General features: G+C 49.8%; 1 protein-coding gene across 9 annotated transcripts in view; it reads left to right on the top strand.

The window, feature by feature from the left end:
* NFIA (nuclear factor I A) overlaps nt 1-18,435 on the top strand; it is a 234,484-nt gene extending 216,049 nt beyond the window's left edge. For all 9 annotated transcript variants that reach the window (XM_062582116.1, XM_062582114.1, XM_062582115.1 and 6 more), the window contains one exon: nt 18,209-18,435. In XM_062582116.1, coding sequence (XP_062438100.1) covers nt 18,209-18,226 — 18 coding nt within the window. In that variant the 3' untranslated portion in view covers nt 18,227-18,435. The remainder of the gene's footprint in view (nt 1-18,208) is intronic.
* The last annotated feature ends 981 nt before the right edge of the window (nt 18,436-19,416 follow it).

The following is a 19,416-nucleotide window of genomic DNA, read 5'->3' as shown; positions in this document are numbered from 1 at the left end:
CAGACGAATAAATGTACGACAGCGCGGCTGGATTTGAGCAAGGATCATTCTGTCCTGGGCTGTTTTTAAACAGCCAAAAACAGTACATGCCTTTCTTAATGGGCATTATAAAAATTAGCAATAGACATTTCCATTAGGAGCCTGTTCTAATTTATGTCAGATTGCTTCAAATACAATTCCTAAAAGGAAATATTTTATTTAGAGAAAGGCCATATTCCTCTGTTGACAAAATCTGTAGGAGGAGTACAACTCCACAACAGGAGACCAGCGAATACACCAATCCGAGTCAGCGCTTCCGATTCGGGAACAAAAAAGCCTGAAAGGGGCTGCTGGATTTGCTTGTTTTTAGCAGCTTCAGGACTTCTGAGGCGGTTTGGTTTTACAGACACTGCCTCTGCTCCCCCGATCCGTGACGCTGCCGTGCCAGCGGCTCACCACGAAATTGTCCTGTCGAGGGGGCTATTTGAATCCAAATTTCTGTTTGCCCCATTAGAAGAAGCGCTTGACTTGGCATCCTCTGCATCTGTTGACAAAAAGGCACAGGTGTTGTAACTTTTGCTTGATAAATCATTTACTTTTGCTACTTGACTCGCAAGCAGTATGGGGGCATTAGCTATTTAACTGCCTTTTCCATATGCAAATCAGAAATACAGTATGCCCGGGTCTATAGTTTCGAAAGCACGCTGGTCTAGATACCTCATGCCTAAGTAACAGATCCGTCTCTCCGATTGCCAGGGACTTGTAATAAGGAGAGTGGGAGAGGAATGGGAAAGTACCATCATGCTAATTAGGGACTGGCCCATCAGCGGCAACACCACCAATAAAGATGAGAGAGCGCTGAGTTTGGGGGGGGGGTTTTTCCTAACCAAGAGGAAAAAATAATGTTGAAACACAGGATGTACGCACATGCACGGAGTTATTTGCAGCCAGTACCACTGCTGGCAGCCTGTTCCTTGCGGCCAGAGTTGCCGCTGCCGTTAGCTCTGTTACATCGAGTTTGCCGAGCTCTGGTGCCCTCATTTTGCTCTGTAGTACAAAATGTGTTGGGAACTGTAAGTAATAAGCGTGCCACAGCTCCGCTTCCGCTCATCGCTGTTCACTAGCCTGAGCCCCGTTTGCCACCTCCTTCCTCTGCATCTTCCTGGAAATGGTCCCACGGATGCTAAAAGCCGTTCCCGAGCGTGCCAGCGGGCTCCGTCCCGTGGCTCCTGCCTGCGGGGCCGGTGCCTCCCGCCATGGGCCCCTGTTTAAGAGAGAAAATGCATCTTACACCCTCTTGACCAGCTGCTTCAGAAAAAAATCTGGTTAATTTAAAAATCCTTTTCCAAAATTACCATGCTTCATAGCAGATCTATACCAGTTAGTTCCTGTGCCTTTGCTAAGCACAGAAACAAATAGTTACTCCCTTACCTTCCTTTTAGAAAAAGAAACTTGTTTTCTAGAAGAACAGAACTTCTCCCTACTTCTGCCTCCGCGCCGCCCTGAAGTTAGAGTCAGGTCAAGATAGCAAGCCACGTGTTTTCTCACTTCCCCGATGGGACCTTAAAGCCATCCAGCTACAGCGCTGCTGGAGGCACGACTGAGCCCCGGTGACGCAGAGCGGTTCACACCAAAGGCTCACCACTTTATCTAGCACACCGCAATAAAGCCAAGCAGAGCATCTAACCTACCCGCTACCTGCGAGGAGCCCCCCGCGCCCCAGATCAAACACGCTTATCTGAGCCCAGGAAAACGAGCAGTACGAGAAACAGTAAACTCAGAAGCACGGACGCGCTCTTGCTACCAGCCTTACAAAGAGCAGCTACGAAAGTGCGTGCGGGGAGACTTGGCTGTGAAGGAGCCACGCGGCACCGTGGTGAGCTGGGGGGCAGCGCTCAAGCTTAGCAAAGGGGAGACGGGGACTGTATTTTAAGGAAATTGCTAGCTTGGCTCTGCCGCTGCCCTCTGCCTCTCCTGAGGTAGACAGTGGTACCTCTGTAGCCTCTCTTAAGCTTTTATTTATCTCTAAAAAGCCACCTTATGCCTCGGGTGCGTTTACAAATCTAACTGTGCAGTTACTTTCTTGTCCAGAAACAAGGGGAAGACTATTTCACTTCCCCGCAACCCTTTCAGAAAACAAACTGCAACCTGCAGTTTTTCACTGGCAGCACTTTAAAACAAAAGGCAGGGCAGAAAGAACGAGCTCCCCGCCACGTCCCGTAGGTCAGCAGATGTGAGCTCTGCCAGGCGAGAGAGGGAGGCACATTCCAGAGCCGATGGTCCTTCTGCGATAACAGCCAGTCGTGGCTTCCTCCGGGCGTCGTTCAAAGCAAGGCGGCGCAGGTGACGGCCCTCGCCTCGGCTGGAGGCGGCTCAGGCGGGGTAGCAAGGCCCCAGACCGTGGAGAAGTCATAGATCAAAGTCAGCCCCTCGACTAGGAAGCTGATGCGGTTGCTCCGGAGCGGGCGCTCCTGCCGCTGCAGCGGCTTCGCTGCTCTGTGCCCAGGTTTCGTTGCCACCCTATGGAAGAAAGAAACCAGTGCACGCATTTCACTTTTGGCAAATGAAACGCGGGCCTTACTTTCTGGAGGTTTCCCCATTTTTGTTTCTCTCTGAGTGCCCTCCACGACACCCTGCCCTTTGCACCATCAGAAAGGGACGCGGAGCTGCCAGGCTCACGCCCGGCCCGTTTTGATGAGCCGTGTCAGTGAGTACCGCAAGCTGGCTGTCCTCTTCTGCCTCTGCACCCTTCCCTCTTTCTGCTGTTCCCCAGGGCCCGGGCATTGCTCCGCTCGGGCGTGTAGAGTAGAGTAGTGGTCAGGTGGAGAACATGAGATACTTACCCTGCCGGCTGAATGTACCTCGTATGTTTGAACATAAATGAAGAACAGTAATTTAGGAGCATTTTTCAAACCAGTTCAGTTCCCTCAGAACTACCTAGTCCGTAAAGTAACTTTAACTAGGCCAGCATGCAGATATTTGGGAGAAACTTACTTTAAATTGCAGTCCACTTTTAAAGCAGAGGCTTGACTGCCCCTTTTCCTATTTCTGCCCATCGCAGCAAGCACGACAGTGTAATGTTCAGAACATGTTTTGAAGGCTGGAGTAACTTCTCTCCTAGCTGAAGAACAGAAGTTTGCAGAGATTAGATCTAGGCACATCTTTGGGGGTGCGACCGCTTCCCTCCCCAGAGCTCCGGAAGTTACAAGGGCCACTTTTCTCCCAAAGCTAGCAGGGACTTGTGGACTTTCCTAGATCAGCAATGGGAAGTGAGGGTTGTTCTCCTCTGACACTCCAAGCTAAGTTACACAGTGCCCAAATTGCCATCTTAATTTTAGATTGTTCCTGGGCATATGTGGGCCCTATACGCTTGTATATCTGTACATCATTTTCCTACTAGAAATATATGAAACACACATGAAATGAGAGCCCTGAAAGGGAGGTCAGGGTCCAAACCATTATAATGAATGTTTGAGTGTGTGAAAAGAGAAATTTATGTATATAACCATTTAATTTAAAATAATTGCCTAGGCAGAAAAGCATTGAAGGAGGATGGACTCTTGTAGGCTTGAGAGATGAGATTTTGAGCCCTACCATGACCACTGAAAGTTATGACTCATGAGCAAAAAAGTGTCCTGCTGCAGGACCAGTGGCACTAAGCTACTAATATGTGACGTGAATGTCAGTGCTGTCTTTCACCTTCTGCCCAGGAAGCAGCAGTACAGGTCTGATCTTGAGGGTGACCTGGAGATGGCTCTCAAAACATAATGTAGGTCTATACACACGCACAGAAAACGTAGTGTCTATCTGTATGGACAAGCAGAACCTGGGAAGTGGAAGGTTTCAGATTCTGCCTTTGCTTTGGTCACATTGTATTCAATCTTCTCTTGATGAGATTAGTCAAGGAAATGTTGGCCAAATCCTTCACTGACCTAAACCCAAGTTGGTTCTACCATGATGGCAGCACAGAGCACACCTGCAGCTGTGTGGTCTTGATGAGTCCCTGATTACATGATTGCTCCATAGCCCCCAGTCCCCAGTGCTGCAGGAGTGTAAACGTGCTGCTCTGATCCCAGCTGCTGCTGACAGCCCAGAGCATGCTCCACAGAGAGCGGGTACAAAGGTGACCAGGAATTAGAGTCACTCCTAACCCCCATTCCCTTCCCCTTCAGTTCAGTTCAGTGCACGAAGCCTATTTAATTGAGCTTTTGCACGGAGGGACACTGTGCAATTTTACTGTCAGATCAGTTCTCAGAAGGCAGCAGAGATCAGTGTACCTGAAGAGGAAAGCACATATTGCACTATAACAATAAAGGGTCATAGAAGACTTGTCAGTACCATCACATGGCCTTATCTTCAAAGTGAGTTTAAGCCAAATCAGTCCAGAAATGCCTGGGTTACTCCCTAGTAGGGGGGATCCTTTTTTCCCATGCTTTTTCTTCCTCATCCTTGCAGGCTTCAGTGGGTAATTCAGACTCGTTTTGGAAACTAAGCATCCTATTTCCAATAGATATAACATGCAATTATTTACAATGGACATGGCCGAATTTCCCAAACTAAGCAATTAAACTTATTGCATTTTCCCCCTCTTCACAATAAACAGGAAGCCTGTTTGCAAGGCCCCCTTTCTGTGGTTTTTATGGCCATTACTTATGCTCCACAGTAGGGGAGAAGAAAGAGAAGAAGCAAGTGTGGGCCGGGTGGGAAGAGTTGGCAAATGGAGAAATATGATGAATGAGCTGGAGAGATTTAATTTCTTACTAAATTCTATACAAGCTGTGTAACCTTTCTTTAGCTAAACAATTACTCTAAAAGGCAATGATTTTCTGACTTTTCATTGAAAAGTCTTCATAATAACAATGGCCTATGTTCTCCTGCTTGAAGAACTTCTGCCAAAAAACAGTTTTCTTTTTTCCATTCAGCAGGAAACTTTCTTTTAGTATTATTTTTCCAATCTCATATTCCCCACTAACATGGATTTACAAGGCCTACCACTTACTGCAAGAGCTCAGAAGCTTCCCCTCAGGCGAAATCATTTTGGTCCATCTCCTTTACAGGGATTCTTGCATTTTCCTCTGAAGGAGAACACTCCAGCCAGTGTCAGAGACAGTATCAGACCAAACTGACTGTTTAATCTGATGAAACCTGACAGTTCCCATACTCACAGATACCCAGAAAGGGACTCCTACATTTGTTATAACTTGTTTTTAGGTGGAAAAGCAGCAGCTTTTGCTGTGAAGGGCACAGTTGAGAGGTGAAGTGGTTGTTGACTGAAGTATGGCAGAGGAGAGAGTCATCCACTCTTTTGGACTTGAACCGAGGATGCTCAAATAGGGACCAGACCAGGACCTGCACCTTGTGGCTCTGTCCCCAGGCACGCTGCTGACATGGTTAATTTGACCGGGGTGCTGATCCCTGTCAAATCGCAGAGTCCTGGGACCGACTGAAGTGTTAGAGGGACTCAGCAAGTGCAGCATGGGCAGGACAGGTGTCCTCCTGCAGCGTCACGGGCGTCTTAGAAACACGCACGCGCAAATCAAACGTACAAGGCAGGATTATAGTTATGTACCTCTTACTGCATTTACTTGACTTAGGCGGTTTCCTGCCCCCCCGCGCCCGCCCCACCTCCGTTGCAGATAATGCTGTATTGGATTAGTCTGCCTCACTGCTGCATCAGGTCCCAGATCGATTTATTGACTCTGTCAGAGTGGCTAGTACAGTAATTGTTACAAGAGCAGAATGGAAAGCAAGAATGTGTCCACATAAAATATAAAAATGACGTTTTGTTCTTTCTTTCCTCTCTTGCCCTATAGATCTTTATGTGTTTACACAGCGGAGAGCACTTTACTTAAGTTAATCAGCTCCTTCTACATTATTAATTGCGACAGTTAGGGTGCTACATGGCGGCAAACGTATTATTGAAAACATTGATCTCGCACTCATGGTGTGGACCTGAGTAGGTTTTGTATTCCTTCCCTTCTTCTGCAGCTGCTTTAGGATACTATCAAATCACATTTCCTTGACTGACAGTACACCATCAATACCACCGATTTTGGAGAGGGGCGGAGAGATGCACACGGGAAAGGAAGGAGTGAGCAGGTCTTCAGCATATTCTCTGGGCTTGGAAGGGGGTCGTCGGGCGCGTGTAATCACAACAATCGCACGCATAGCCTGATTTTGGTATTTTGTAAAGCGTAGTAATTTAAGATCTAAAGTTTCATAACCTTGGAGATTTGCAGAGAAGGCATGATGAGACCTTTTTAAATGCATGTAGAATGTATACCTTTAAAAAAAGTCAAACTGACTTTTTACAAGGGTTTTGGAACTGCCTTTGAAAGACATTTCATGAAAGTTCAGCATTCACAACTGATACCTATATGAGCTCTATAAATTCCACACAGCCTGAGAAAATCCAGTAGGTGTCACATGTGACCTGGATGGAAAAGGTCAGCAGTTGAATTTATGGCTTTTGCATTTACTGGAACATTAAGATTTTTGCCAACTGCCATATATACTTTTTAACAATTCTGCAGTCAAAGGATTAGGACCACATTGTACCATGAAGGTCAAAAATTACAGGCCACAGTCCCTACGCACTTTCCAATAGATGGGCATTAAGCTACCTCTGTTCTAGGAGTCATCTTTACTTAATGGCCTTAACATGGAGGTCAAGGAATAAATAAGCTCCAGAAGTGAACACCTTACAAAATAGACTGTCTTGTTCTGAATTTAATACTAAACTGCTTAGGGATGGACCAAAAGATGAGAGGCCATTTCTTAACGTAGAAGGACTCTTCAGTGTGCAATAGATTTCATGTTCCCAAGACAGTGAGCATCACCTCGCCTCGTGCTGGATTATCCCAGAAAAATGGAAATTACATACAGGAGAGAGATCTGGACTTCAAAAGAAGTGATACAGCAAAGTGATTGCAATTTTGTTAAATCAGGGCCTGTTTGCATTTTAAATTTAACAAAGGGTCTGTTCTTAGTTAGGATTACTAGCGCCGTACCAGGATTTAGCTTTCAAACTTTCCCTGGTTTTAGCATGACTAGCTCAAAACAGCAAAGGTTGTCTTCTTGTCTTGTTTTAAGCAGTTGTTTTTACAGCAAAAAAATCTTTAACACCTATCTCCCTCCCCAAATTCAGTTTGAATAGAGATATAGCTAGAAACATTTAATCCCCAAAAATCTTTATTCTAATATGAAGAAATCAAGAGGCTAAATTTGAACATGTTTTGTAGGCTCAACTGTGTAGCCTTTGGTTACTTTGGTTGTTAATACTCAATTTTGAAAACAGTACTGACACTATAATCATAATCTTTTCAGGCACATTCACTTGCATGAACAAACTCTTACATCTTCTATACAAATACTGGTTATTACACACTAAGAGATGTAGCTAAATGCGTTTCAGAAGCCAATGAAATGTGATCTTAATTATGAGATACGAGTAATGAAAATCATTACCAATAAAATGCAGCCACCTCTGGGGCTGAACACAGTAATTCCCGCATTGCTTGAAGCAGCTTTATACAACTTTGTATAGCTTTTTGTGCTTTTGTGCTATAACTACGGTTTTGCAAACATGACAATTGAAAATGTATCTTTTTTTTTTTTTTTTTTTTTTTTTTACGAAAGGATAAAGTTAGATACCAAATTTGCATGTGAGGTTGGATGTTTTTCTTCCTTGCCTGTATTGAACAATGCAGCTGAGGTTTTGCAGGAACTTTCAATGTTCCTGGTTTGGCTTATTTATTTATTTATTTATTTATGAAGCACTTTCTGTCGGCTTTGGGGTTAAAGATTGCTTTTGTAAATCCATGGTATTGGACCCGACAGCGCATTCATTGAAGTCAATGAGAGTAGGAGATGGCAGATTTGTTATTGGCAGGAGTTTGTTTCAGAAATACAATAACGTTTTTGTTTAATTGGGCTCATATTTTGCCTATAGCTTTGTAAATATAATAAATACAGTCTTTTTTCAAATGAATGAAGATAAAGGTTAAAATTCCCGTTTTCTTTACGGAGAGGGCTCGCAGTGCAGTGATCATGCAGCTTTGAAAGTTTTATTTTGCAGCTGCACGTACGATCTCTCAGCGATTCCAAAGTGATGCAGAGATGGGTTTAGTTTGGGGTTTTTTTTTTCCAATTTACGAGCCTTGTAAGCTAAATCTGTAAAGTATACATGAGCTGGCTGGTTCGTTCCCCCTAACGAAGACTCCGCCGGCTCCACTCCTTGTGTTTGTCCCGGTAACTCTAACCGCTCTAACAAGTCTGTTGATGTTGCAGCGGTCAAAATAGAATTTAGATTCTTCTCCCGTAGGAGTTGGAGGGTTTTTTTCAGGAATATGAGGAGTAAAAGTAGTAACATTGAAAAAAAAAAAGCAAGAAGGTGGAGGGGAGCTCTAATTCTCGGGGCAACGGAGATTTGCTCTCGCTTTGAGGGCTCGTAAAAGCAAAGAGGCGCCTTTTGGTTTTAAGTTCAAGGTTTACATTTGGGATTTTGTCTGTTTTCTCTGTTACTATTAATTAACTGGAGATCGTTTAATGAGTATTACCAGATTTGATCGTTAGCCGTAACGCGCTCTGCCTGCCGCTCCGCACCGGTAAGGCGCAGCAGAAATAACGCAGTCGTTCGGTCGCGGCCCGTCGACGCACGGACGCCTCCCGACGCAGGGGACGGGACGGGGCGAGGTGGGACGGGCGTGCTTTTCGGGGGGGGGGGGGGTTGTTGGCATTTCCCCGGGCAGCGGCTGCCGCGGCCTTGCTCCTCCTGCCCTGCGGAGACGGCCCAGACCCACGCGCCCCTGCCCGTTTCTGCACGCGCGGTGTCAGCCAGGTGCCGGGCTTCTGCTTCGCCCACAAACCGCCAGCCGCAAAAATGCCTGAAAACCACCTTTTGTGCCCCAAACGGTCCAAAGCAAAGCGTCTTTGCAGCAGCTTTCGGGCAGAGCAGCTGGTGCCCCCCGAGCCCCTTGCACGCGGGGCCCTCCAGCGCAATCCCGCCTGCCGGGAGCGCTCCCCGGGGGCGCGGGAGCGCCGCGTGCGGGGGTGCCCGCGCCTGTGCGCACGCTTGTGTGCACGTGTGTGTGCGTGCCTCTGTGTGTGCGTGCGTGCCTGTGTGTGCGTGTGTGTGTGTTCGGGCCGTCTAGCTGCAAACCTAACTTGGGAGGCCCCGCGCGGGGCTCGCTTTTCTTTCTGTTTTGGATGACTTTCTCCGATTGTCTCGAGCAATAAAAGTAAAGAAATTTGCTGCAAACGGCAGCTCTAAGGAGATTATTTTTGCAGTGCTCGTGCAGGCAAAACTCCCGAGGCTCCGTGCGAGTTTTGCTGGCTTGAGGGCTGCAGGAGCTGGCTGAAAGTGAATAAAACTGTTAAGTACAGTATGGGGGACTTGCAAACTGGGAGCTCTGCAAAAGCAACAAAACCAGGGAGCACAAAGAAGAATAGAGCGGGTTACGCCGCGGTGAAAGTATGTACTGGTTGTTATAACACCGTGCCTCCGGAATAAATTATGCCCCTTTAAAAAGTAATACTTTAACTGTAGAGCTATATAGAGACAATTAAGACGATATTGTTCTCCCGCTCTCCCTCCCCCCCCCCTTTCCTCCCTCGCTCTGCAGCAGCTCTGTGGAAACTTTTTAATGCTGCAGCTTGAAGCTCGGGGCGCTGGGTCTGGGACGCCTGAGAAAGCACTGCAGGCTCCGGCGGCGGCGCATTCCTCCGGCGGGCCCTGGAAACGGGGCGCGCGGGGAGCGCAGCCGGGCCGCGCGGGAGGGACGGCCGCCTGCCGCCAGCGGCTCCTTTCCCTTAAACCTGAACTTGAACTGGCGGGCGGGCCGGTGGCTCCCGCGCCGCCGGGCACAACGCGAGGCCGGGGGGGAGAGAGCCCGGGAAAGGAGCCCCCGAGGGCTTCCCGGCTCCTCGGCTCTCCTGGCAGGAGGCTGCCGAGCCGCGCTGCGCTGGTCCCAGCGCTTGGCTGCAAACACGTTAGGCAAAGCGATAAGGAGATCCAAATACGGACACATGTTTTCTTTCATAGAGGGAAAGAAATAGGTGAGATTTAATGCGAGGAGTATAAACTGCCGGGCGTTTTGGTAAACTACGAGAAGAATGAAGTCTGGGGCAGGCTGAAAGGAGAGGCACGAAGAGGGCAGAATTTGCAAAGCTCTTTGCAGCGTGTTTACTTTGCGGTAGTCCACGTGAAGCGCATGGCAGTTTTTAGAGATGTTTTTTTATCTTTCTGCTGCTTTGTGATGCATTGATACTTTCCCTTTCTCGCGCACAAGCGGCCGCAGCAGCGGGGCTACGCCGGAGGGCGGCGATCCTGCGGGGCCGGGCACGGCGCGGCCGCCCCAGCCCGCGGCAGCCCCGCGTCGCCCGCCTGGCCGCTCCTGGTGACCGCCGTGCAATTCGGGCTCCGCTTGTGGCCCAAGTTCGGAAGGATGAATGGGCAGGAAAGGGGAAAAAAAAAAAAAAAAAAGAAAGAAAGCAAATTCTTGTTGGCAGTTGCTCAGGAAATATCCGCGACGATGTCCTTTCTGGAGCAAGCTGTTATTTCAGGGTTTGCGTTAGCACCACTTTTATTCCGTGACGGCACATAAAGAGAGCAGGGCAGAGGCCTGAGGTCTGGCAGAGCAAAAATCCCTTCTGTGTGTGAGGTTATATAGTTTATCAATGCAGAAACCACCACGGGCTTTGAAAAGTAAACAGCTGGCTCGGTGGTGCGCGCTGCGCTTCGGCACTGTCTCCGGGGCTGGAAACGGCTGGCCGCGAATCGCGGCAGTACTGCAAGGATGCAGCTATGAAAAATATATAATTTTTTTTTTCTTTCAAACATGCAAAAAGCTTTTTGCAGCCATTTGTCTTCCGAGCCTCATTTGCCCCGATTTTTGTTTCGTTTTGCTTTTGCGGATGTCTTAACTCTGCCGCCGGGTCGAGCAAACACACAAAAAAGTTTGCGCGGCGGGCCGCGAAGCCGACGGCAGCCACAAGCCCCGGCGGATGCCCGCGTCCCCCTCCAACGCTGCAGCCCGCCGCCCGCCTAATCCGCTTGCTGCACCTCAGATCTCAAGCAACTTCCATACTGCGGGCTCACTTTAATGGCTAGCATCTATTTTTCATGAAAAAGCAGGAAATAAGCTGTCTCTCGTACAAAGATTTACAAAATGTAATCATTGTTGAAATATTCTCTTTGAACTGCCTTGTCCGCAGGGGTGTCTGGCTCCCAATACCCCCGTTTCTTTAGAACACCCTTACAAGTTCTTCTGGTAGATCAGGTACACTGGTGGTGCTGCGCTTTGATGTCCTGAATGAATGAAAGAAAAGCATAATAAAAGAGAGCTGTTGATCAAGCATAAAATACTCTTTAAGCTGACAGAATGGCAGAGTTAACACATTCTAAGCTGCTTTTAGGTTTTCCCTTTTTTCCTCACATTTTCCTGTGCTTTGTGTACAGTGGGGGTTTTTATTTTTTGAAAAGTCTCTGATCTATGTAGTATGCCGTCCCCTAACAAAAACCAAAATGGGATTGTTTCTCTCTCTCTCCTTTTTTTTTTTTTTTGTCCTCTCTCTCTCCCCCTCAACTATCCTTTCTCTTTTCTTAACAGCAAGGGTTACGGTTTAGCATCGCTGCAGCGAGTTTGCAGCGTGCGACATAAAGTTTAGAAGTTATTGTGCACGTTTCAAAATGCGTTTAGTAATAAATAAGTCGTTGGCTTAACTACTTAGAAAAGTGAGAGGGGTGGAGGGGTGGGGACTGTGACCGACAAAACGTTCCCGAAGCAAAACGAAGCTCGTGTGCCCGAAAGCAAAAAATTTAAACCGAAATCCTGACATAAAAATGACCTCATGGTGAGCGAACTTTCTTTTCGAGCCCGAGCAAAGGGGAAGTTTTCTTCCTGCAGCTCTAATTTAGATCTTAAGTTCCCATACATAATTTATACATCATATTCAGAGCGCCAGGCTGCTCCTCTGCGTGCCGGCTTACACTGCAAGCTTTTGCCACTGAGAAGTCTTTACTGTATTATACGCGGGCTAAATGCGAGTGTGTCGCGGCGCAGTCCGTCTTTAATCCGCTGTTGCTCAGGTTGCGACGGCAGGGGGGCTCACGCTCGGAGCATTGCTTTGTGCTTAAGAAACATCTGGGGCCAGCTGGGACACTTTACTGGAACATTCAGTTGTCTGGAGCAACAGCAGGAGTTACTGTATTAGCGTGTTTTCATAGGTTTGGGAGGCTTGGGGGTGACTTGGTTAAAAACACTAGCAATTCCCAACTTGAGGTTTGAACCCGAGCAGAAATCCTGCCTGAAGAGAGTTTGTGGGTCCCGGGGGAGACGTGGTTTGGACTACTATACATTTTTAATAGTCAGCAGGCAGAGGTCCGTATTACAAAATTATTGCACATAATTTAATGCAGTTTGCCACAGTTGGCATTCTCACAAAAGCTATTGGAGGCAGAGCTACTGTACACATCGCCTGGAGACTAGTGTCCCCCCCGGGAAGGGGTTTATCTTCCTGGAGACAGTACAAATATGCTGGTAGCGGGGCACGCGACTCTCCCATGTTTGGAGTTTGGACAAGCAGAAGATTCACTCACTGTTTTATGTCCCTTTGGGGATGACCAACATGCTACTTCTGTCCCTTTCGGTATTTCATTTTGGAAAATATAATTACTAAATAATTAATCCCAGCTCGAAGAAAATAACTTCTATAGGCACAAAGGTGACCTTGTCTTTAATATTCACCTTTCAGTTTGCACAGTAGGATCGAATTTCATGCCTGGAGAAAGCAGTAGAGAAGTGGGACAAATTCAGACGAGGGGTAAAGCAGCCGCAGTTCCTTTAGCTTCGGGAGTCCTCTCGAAGCTGAAGCACCACTAGCTCTGCCCCAGGGACAGCCCGCTTGAAAGCCTACCAGAGGCCCATTTTCGGCCTCCTAGTTTCAAAGTGGGAAGAGCCTTACTGGGACCTTTCGCAAGGTAACATCTAAAGCACTGGCTGGTTACAGAGCTGCTAACACTCTCACTTTGCCTTTGAAACCAGAAGGCCTCGCTACCCCGATTCGCCTTCCTGGAGTTAATGTTTTTGATTGCCTTCAAGTTCTGGAGATGACGGAGGTGCGGTCCCCAAATTCGCCGCGGCGAGCTCCCACCGGTGTCCGGCAGCCGCGGCGCCCGTTCAGCTCTGCTGCCCGAGCTTGCTTTGCCCGCAAGCTCTCAAGCTGCACTCGTTTTTTTGTTCTTTTGTTTTTTAATTTCAGCTCTTATCAGTGCTGGATGTTTTTCCCGCGGCCCCGGCAGGCGTTTGCAAGGCGCCGCTCGAAGCGCCGGTGGCGGCCCGTGCCCTGCCGGCACCGGCTCCTTGTGCCACCCCAGCAGCCGAGCGAGGCTGACACCTAACGAAAACGGCCCGTGCGGACCCGGCCTTAGCCCAAAGTGGATTCTGCCGAGAAAAAACCCCTACGCGTGGAGTTTGTCAGAGTTTCAAACGTGCGAATGTCCTTAAATAACCTGCCTCGCCTGGAGAAATAAGCCAACTGTCACACCCAGCTCTGGATTCCACATTAACAACCTCCTTCCGCAGCGTTAAACTTTGCCCTGGAGGACTTTTGTTTAACTTTTTAATTTGAAAAACAGATAGGGCTGCTGTACAGCCTCCGCTTTCTCCGTGCGAGCTGAAAGGTCTCGTTGTTTCTGCGGGCGACGCGCAGGTAGACGTCGGTCTGACAAGTTCTCGCTTGACTCTCTGCGCGCGTTAGAGCGCGCGATGAGGCTCGGGCGCCGGCGGACGAAGCCCGTCACGCAGCAGGGCTGTCGTAGCAAGAGGATGGTAATGAACAGTGGGCCTGATTCTCCGGCAGCCGCCGCCCTGAAGTCAGTGAGGCTCTTCCAGCCTCTCCCCTTCTGAACGTCCCGGGTCGCGGAGGGTTTCCCAGCCGCCCTTCCGATACAAAGGAGCCGACTGTCGGAAGCTGCTTCGGGATTTCTGCGCGCCGGGGCTATCTGCGGAACAGCACAAGAAACAAATAGACTTGCACTATCAAAGGAGCATAATTGCCATTTCAGACTTCCTGTTTAGGATTCAGTCAAGTAGATATTGTTTATGGTTCATAAAACCTTACTACTGTGAGGATTCTCGGATCCTGGCAGTATAGAGTTTCAACTTTCATGATGCTGTAAATTAGAAAAAAAAAAAAAAAAAAGTGTGATAATACTCCTCCGAGAACAGTAAAATAAGCTCTGCAATGGTTAAATGGAATTTTATAAGCACATTCGGTGTGGAACTGTTTTGCATTACATGAGTTGAATACCTTAGAGATGACACACATCTGCAGGCACTTTATTAAATCCTTAGTCAGCACTTTTCAACCTGATGAGATTACTTCTTCATTTGACTGGAGAAAGGAAAGCTAAGATCTCGTACCGGACTGCAGAATTCTTTTTGATGTTTCACCTTGAAGGCTAGCAGAGGACAGCAAGATGCTCTGCAGGACAATACAGCCCTCTCGCTGCACCGGCAAGCGGGCAGCAGTCATTTCGTGGGACCTTTAGCTCCAGCGGATTCGTTTAGCTCTGAACTCACTAGTCGAATTGTACTGCACAAGTACATGTACAGGAAATCTAATACTGGCTCTCCTATAAAAACGCAGGGAGATATTATTATCCTGACCATACTGAGATCTTGCACATGATTTAAATGGAGATTTAAATTAAGAAACGGAATACGCTGTCGTCCATCGGGGTGCAGCCGGACGGGTTACGGGACGCGAAGGGGCAGAACGTGCACGTAGGCTAGAAGCGACAGCGCAGGCAGCACCACGTCGAGCAGTGGTCTGAAAACATTTCGAAACTCCCCAAGTACAGATCGGGGCTCCTCTTTTGCCCTGAACCACCCAGTCGTGCAAAAAAAACTCGACAAAGCACAGCTGTGAGATCCATATACGCCTCGCCGGCGGGGACGCGTCCCAGGTGCTGCCACGGGACAACGGGACTCGTCAGCCGTAATCCGGCAGGACGCAGGCACGCATAGGAGGCTTGCGGGGCGTATGAGATCTTAATATTAAAATGATTAGCAGGGAGGGAGGCTCGCTCCGTGCGCGCCGTTCAGCTGTGAGACGCTCTAAGTTAAAGCGGCATCCCGAGAGCGGTGCTGGTGGGATCTGGGGAGGAAACGCACCCTCCGCCGTGCTGTCCTGCCGCCACAGCCCATAAAACATTTCATCAAAGCGGAGCTGCACGGACGGCCAACGCGACGCAGCTGTTTGCGAGGTGCTCGGACTCGGGATCCTCTAAAAGCCGCTTTTCAGCAGAGGCAGCGCGGAGCCCCAGCACGGAAGTTTAAAAAAATATCCCTGGCAGCCCGGCTTGATCGCGCAAGGGTTAATTAAGTTTTTCCTTGGTATTAAGCCTGAGCAGTGTCTGCAGGAGTCATATTGACACCCTGGTGCATGGTAACTCTACTCCTTTATTGACATGTTGCTAGTCAGGAGCACAATAGCACTCTGTGTCTGCAAATCATTGCTAAAATCATCTCGAGGAAAAAAAAAAGTTTGAAAGCCGAACGCTAGACAAAGGCCCCAGCGCTGCACTGCGCCGCGAAAAACTCCAGAGTCAGCAACTTCTATTGATTAAAAACTAACCTTTAAAGTAACTCTCGGAGTGTGTGGTTAGCATTTAAATTTAAACATGTCATGAGTTGATTTGTGTTACTGAATACCAACTCAGAAGGAGTTACATTCACATCAGATTTTTCTTTTTTTTTTTTTTCTAATTCCCTTAAGCAGCTAAAGTATTTCGCGAAATGTCAATAGGGCAGAAGGGGGGGGCGGGGGGAAGGTGTTTCTGCGGGGAGGGGTGAAGTGGGGCCGCTTTTCCCATGCAAATTGCAGCTCCCCCCCCCCCCAAAAAAATATATATATAATAAAAAAGCAAAGCGCGGGGCACGCCGCGCAATAATTAGCCCTTTTGTCTAACTTTCCCAAGTGCCAGAGGAAGACAGATTAATTAAACAGACAACAGTGTTGGTTTTCGGAGCGGGGGTCCCCCTCGCCGGGGAGGTCATAAATTAGGCAGGGTAAATAGCGCGGGGCGCTTGCAGCGGGGCTGCGACGTCAGAGCGGCTGGGGCGGCCGGCGGGGGCCGCGCGCTCCTTGCTAATGACAGTCACGTCTGGGGCTGTCTGGTTGCTCGTAGCAACGAGACATGATGTAACACCGGGATGAACTTGAACTTGGGGGACTTGAAAAGGGAACAATAGACCAGAGCAATCAATAAAGCCCATTTCAGTGAAGGATTACGGAGCCGCGCGGGGGTAACCTTGCCTGCGAGGCGCGGGCTGAATAGCAAGATGCGCGAAGGAGCGCGGGGGGGACGGACGGACGGACGGACGGACGGATGGACGGGCGGGCGGGCGGCGGCGGCGCGCATCCCCTGCCGGCCGTCCCGCGCGGCCGCTCGCCGCGACGCCGCGGCCTAGCGATCCGAGCCGCGGCGGGCGCAGCGCCGGCGCGGGGATTTGGGTTTTTTTTTCCCCCCGGTCGTCGGCTTGGGAAGGCGAAGGGGGCTCGCGAGGCCGGCGCAGCTCACGGCCCCGAGCCCCCGGCCCGGGCCAGCGGCGCCGCAGCCCCTCGGACCTGTGCGGTAGATACTTGAGTGACGGGGCTGAATTTTAACCCCTCTCCTCCCTGCTGCTGACCTGCGTGGTTGCCGGCCCGGCCGCCTCCAGCGCTCCCAAAGCAGCCCGTAGCGCTCCAGTTGCGGCGATGAGCGACGGTGCTGGGCAGAAACCCAGCAGCGATTTCAGTGTTTCAGTGCACGGCGCACGGCGATGGTGCAGAGCGCATGGTGCACCATGCATGGTGCACGGCAGACGATGCGGAGTGCACGGCGCACTGTGCAGGGCACAGCGCATGGTGCACGACGCATGACGCCTGGTGCATTGCACGTGATGCACAGCACAGCACGTGGTGCACGGCGCACGATGCACAGGGCACGGCGCGTGGTGCATGGCACATGGCGCATGGTGCATGGTGTGTGGTACACAGCGCATGGTCCATGGCACATGGTCCATGGCACATGGTGAACGGTCCATGGCACATGGTCCACGGCACGTGGCCCATGGTCCATGGAACATGTTGCACAGCACATGGTCCATGGCTCATGGTGGATGATCCATAGCACGTGGCCCATGGCCCATGGTGAACAGTCCATGGCACATGGTCCACGGCACGTAGCCCATGGTCCATGGAACATGTTGCACAGCACATGGTCCATGGCTCATGGTGGATGATCCATAGCACGTGGCCCATGGCCCATGGTGAACGGTCCATGGCACATGGTCCACGGCACATGGCACATGGTCCATGGAACATGTTGCACAGCACATGGTCCGTGGCTCATGGTGGATGATCCATAGCACGTGGCCCATGGCACATAGTGAACGGTCCATGGCACATGGTCCATGGCACATGGCACATGGTCCATGGAACATGTTGCACAGCACATGGTCCGTGGCTCATGGTGGATGATCCATAGCACGTGGCCCATGGTGCATGGTCCATGGCACATGGTGAACGGTCCATGGCACATGGTCCACGGCACATGGCACACAGTGAATGGTCCATGGAACATGTTGCACGGCACGTGGTCCGTGGCTCATGGTGGATGATCCATAGCACGTGGTCCATGGCGCATGGTCCATGGCGCATGGTCCATGGCACATGGTGAACGGCCCATGGCACATGGCACATGGTGAATGGTCCATGGGACATGTTGCACGGCACGTGGTCCGTGGCTCATGGTGGGTGATCCATAGCACATGGTCCACAGCGCATGGTCCATGGTGCATGACCCCAGGCCCGCCGTGGCCGCCGCGGCCCAAAGCCGTGGGGCTGCCTGGGAGCAGGGGCCTGGCGCCGCGCCACAGAGCCTGGAAGAACTTTCTCTGTTTATCAGCCTCTCCCACGAGAGCCGTTTCGCTCGATCACGGCCTGCTTAAGCCTCGCCACGCGATCCGTAGGCGAGGGATGGAGCTGAGCGGGGCACGGCGTGCTCGTGCCCGAGGGGGCAGAGTGCCCCGGCCGCGGGGCAGCTCCTCCCGCCCCGCCAGGGCTTCTGCCCGGCCCGGCGTCCCGCGGGAAGCGGCGGTGGGAAGGAGGGGGGGGGGAAAAGCCGGCGAAACCGGCGGCCGGGCGGCGCGGCGAGCTCACCGGGCCTCTGCTTCCCTTGCAGTCCTGGTACCTGGGATAAAAGCCTCCGCTTCCCACCGCCCTCCGGACAGACCACCCGACCCCTTCGCACCCCTGTGACCGGGAGCAGCAGCACCGCCGCGCGGCGGCTTCACACCCGCGGGAGGGGAGGCCAGCGGACACCGGCAGCACACTCGGACCTGGAAATGGCAAACGTTCTGGCTGAACGGCGAAGGCCGTAACTTTTTCGAGATTTTTTTGTGGGGAGGGGACGGGGCGGGGGCGGCGGGATGGGGATGGGGGGACGGGGCAGCCGCAGCGGGGCGAGGGGCGGCGGGGGAGGGCGGCCGGGGTGGGGGGGCGAAGTTTGTTGGATTTTTTTTTTTTTTTTTTTTTTTAGACAACTTTAGGACTGTTGTAATTCCTCACGTGGTGCTGCAAATGGTTGGGCTCCGGCGCCGGCGGCGCGCTCTGCCGCCCGCCCGCGCGGAGCCCAGCCGTTTCGCAGCAGCGTCCTCGATCCTTCCCACGCAGGTGTGAGACTTCTTGAGAAATCATGAAACACACGCAAACTATAACTTTTGTAGTAGCTGAATTCTGCATTATATAACTTACCGGACAGACGTAGAGCATGTTTTTTCTGTAACATATCGGAAAAAAAAACAAAAAAAAATGCAGGTTTTTTTCGTTGGGGTTTTTTTTTTTTTTTTTAACCGTCGGCACTTAGATGCGTAACATGAACCATAAGAGCATTGTCAACGATTTTTTTTCCACTCGATTGCAGAGCGATTTAAAAACATCAAACTACTACTATTCACTTAAAAAAAAAAAAGAAAAAAGTTTGAAATGCTGCACTTACATTTAAAAAAAAAACATTTTTCAACAATTTTCAACAATTACACAAAAATTCACGCAGAAATGGGGAAGTTGGTCTGTTTTGACAGAAACTGACAGGAATCAATCAAAACAATCGAATTTTGAATTGAGTAAAGTGCAATTTCATTGGATAGCTAAATATCTTTGTAAGATAGAGATTGTTGAAAATTCTATTTTTGTTTTCCAAGTCCTTCCACCCCAGGACTCTAAATTATTGGGGTAAAAAACAGCCTTGCGAGAAAAAGGGGAGCTATTTTTGCTTTTTATGTTTTTTATTGTTGAACTTGTATCCCTTTAAAACTGAAGGAAAATTAAAAAAAAAACAAAAAAAAAAAAACAAATCTAATGGTGCTTTTACCACAATATGTTAACTAC

The sequence above is a fragment of the Rhea pennata genome, chromosome 8 (genome assembly GCF_028389875.1).
Source record: "Rhea pennata isolate bPtePen1 chromosome 8, bPtePen1.pri, whole genome shotgun sequence".
NCBI lineage: Eukaryota > Metazoa > Chordata > Aves > Rheiformes > Rheidae > Rhea > Rhea pennata.
Note: the sequence above shows the minus strand (reverse complement) of the source record. Positions and strands in the feature narration are given on the sequence as shown.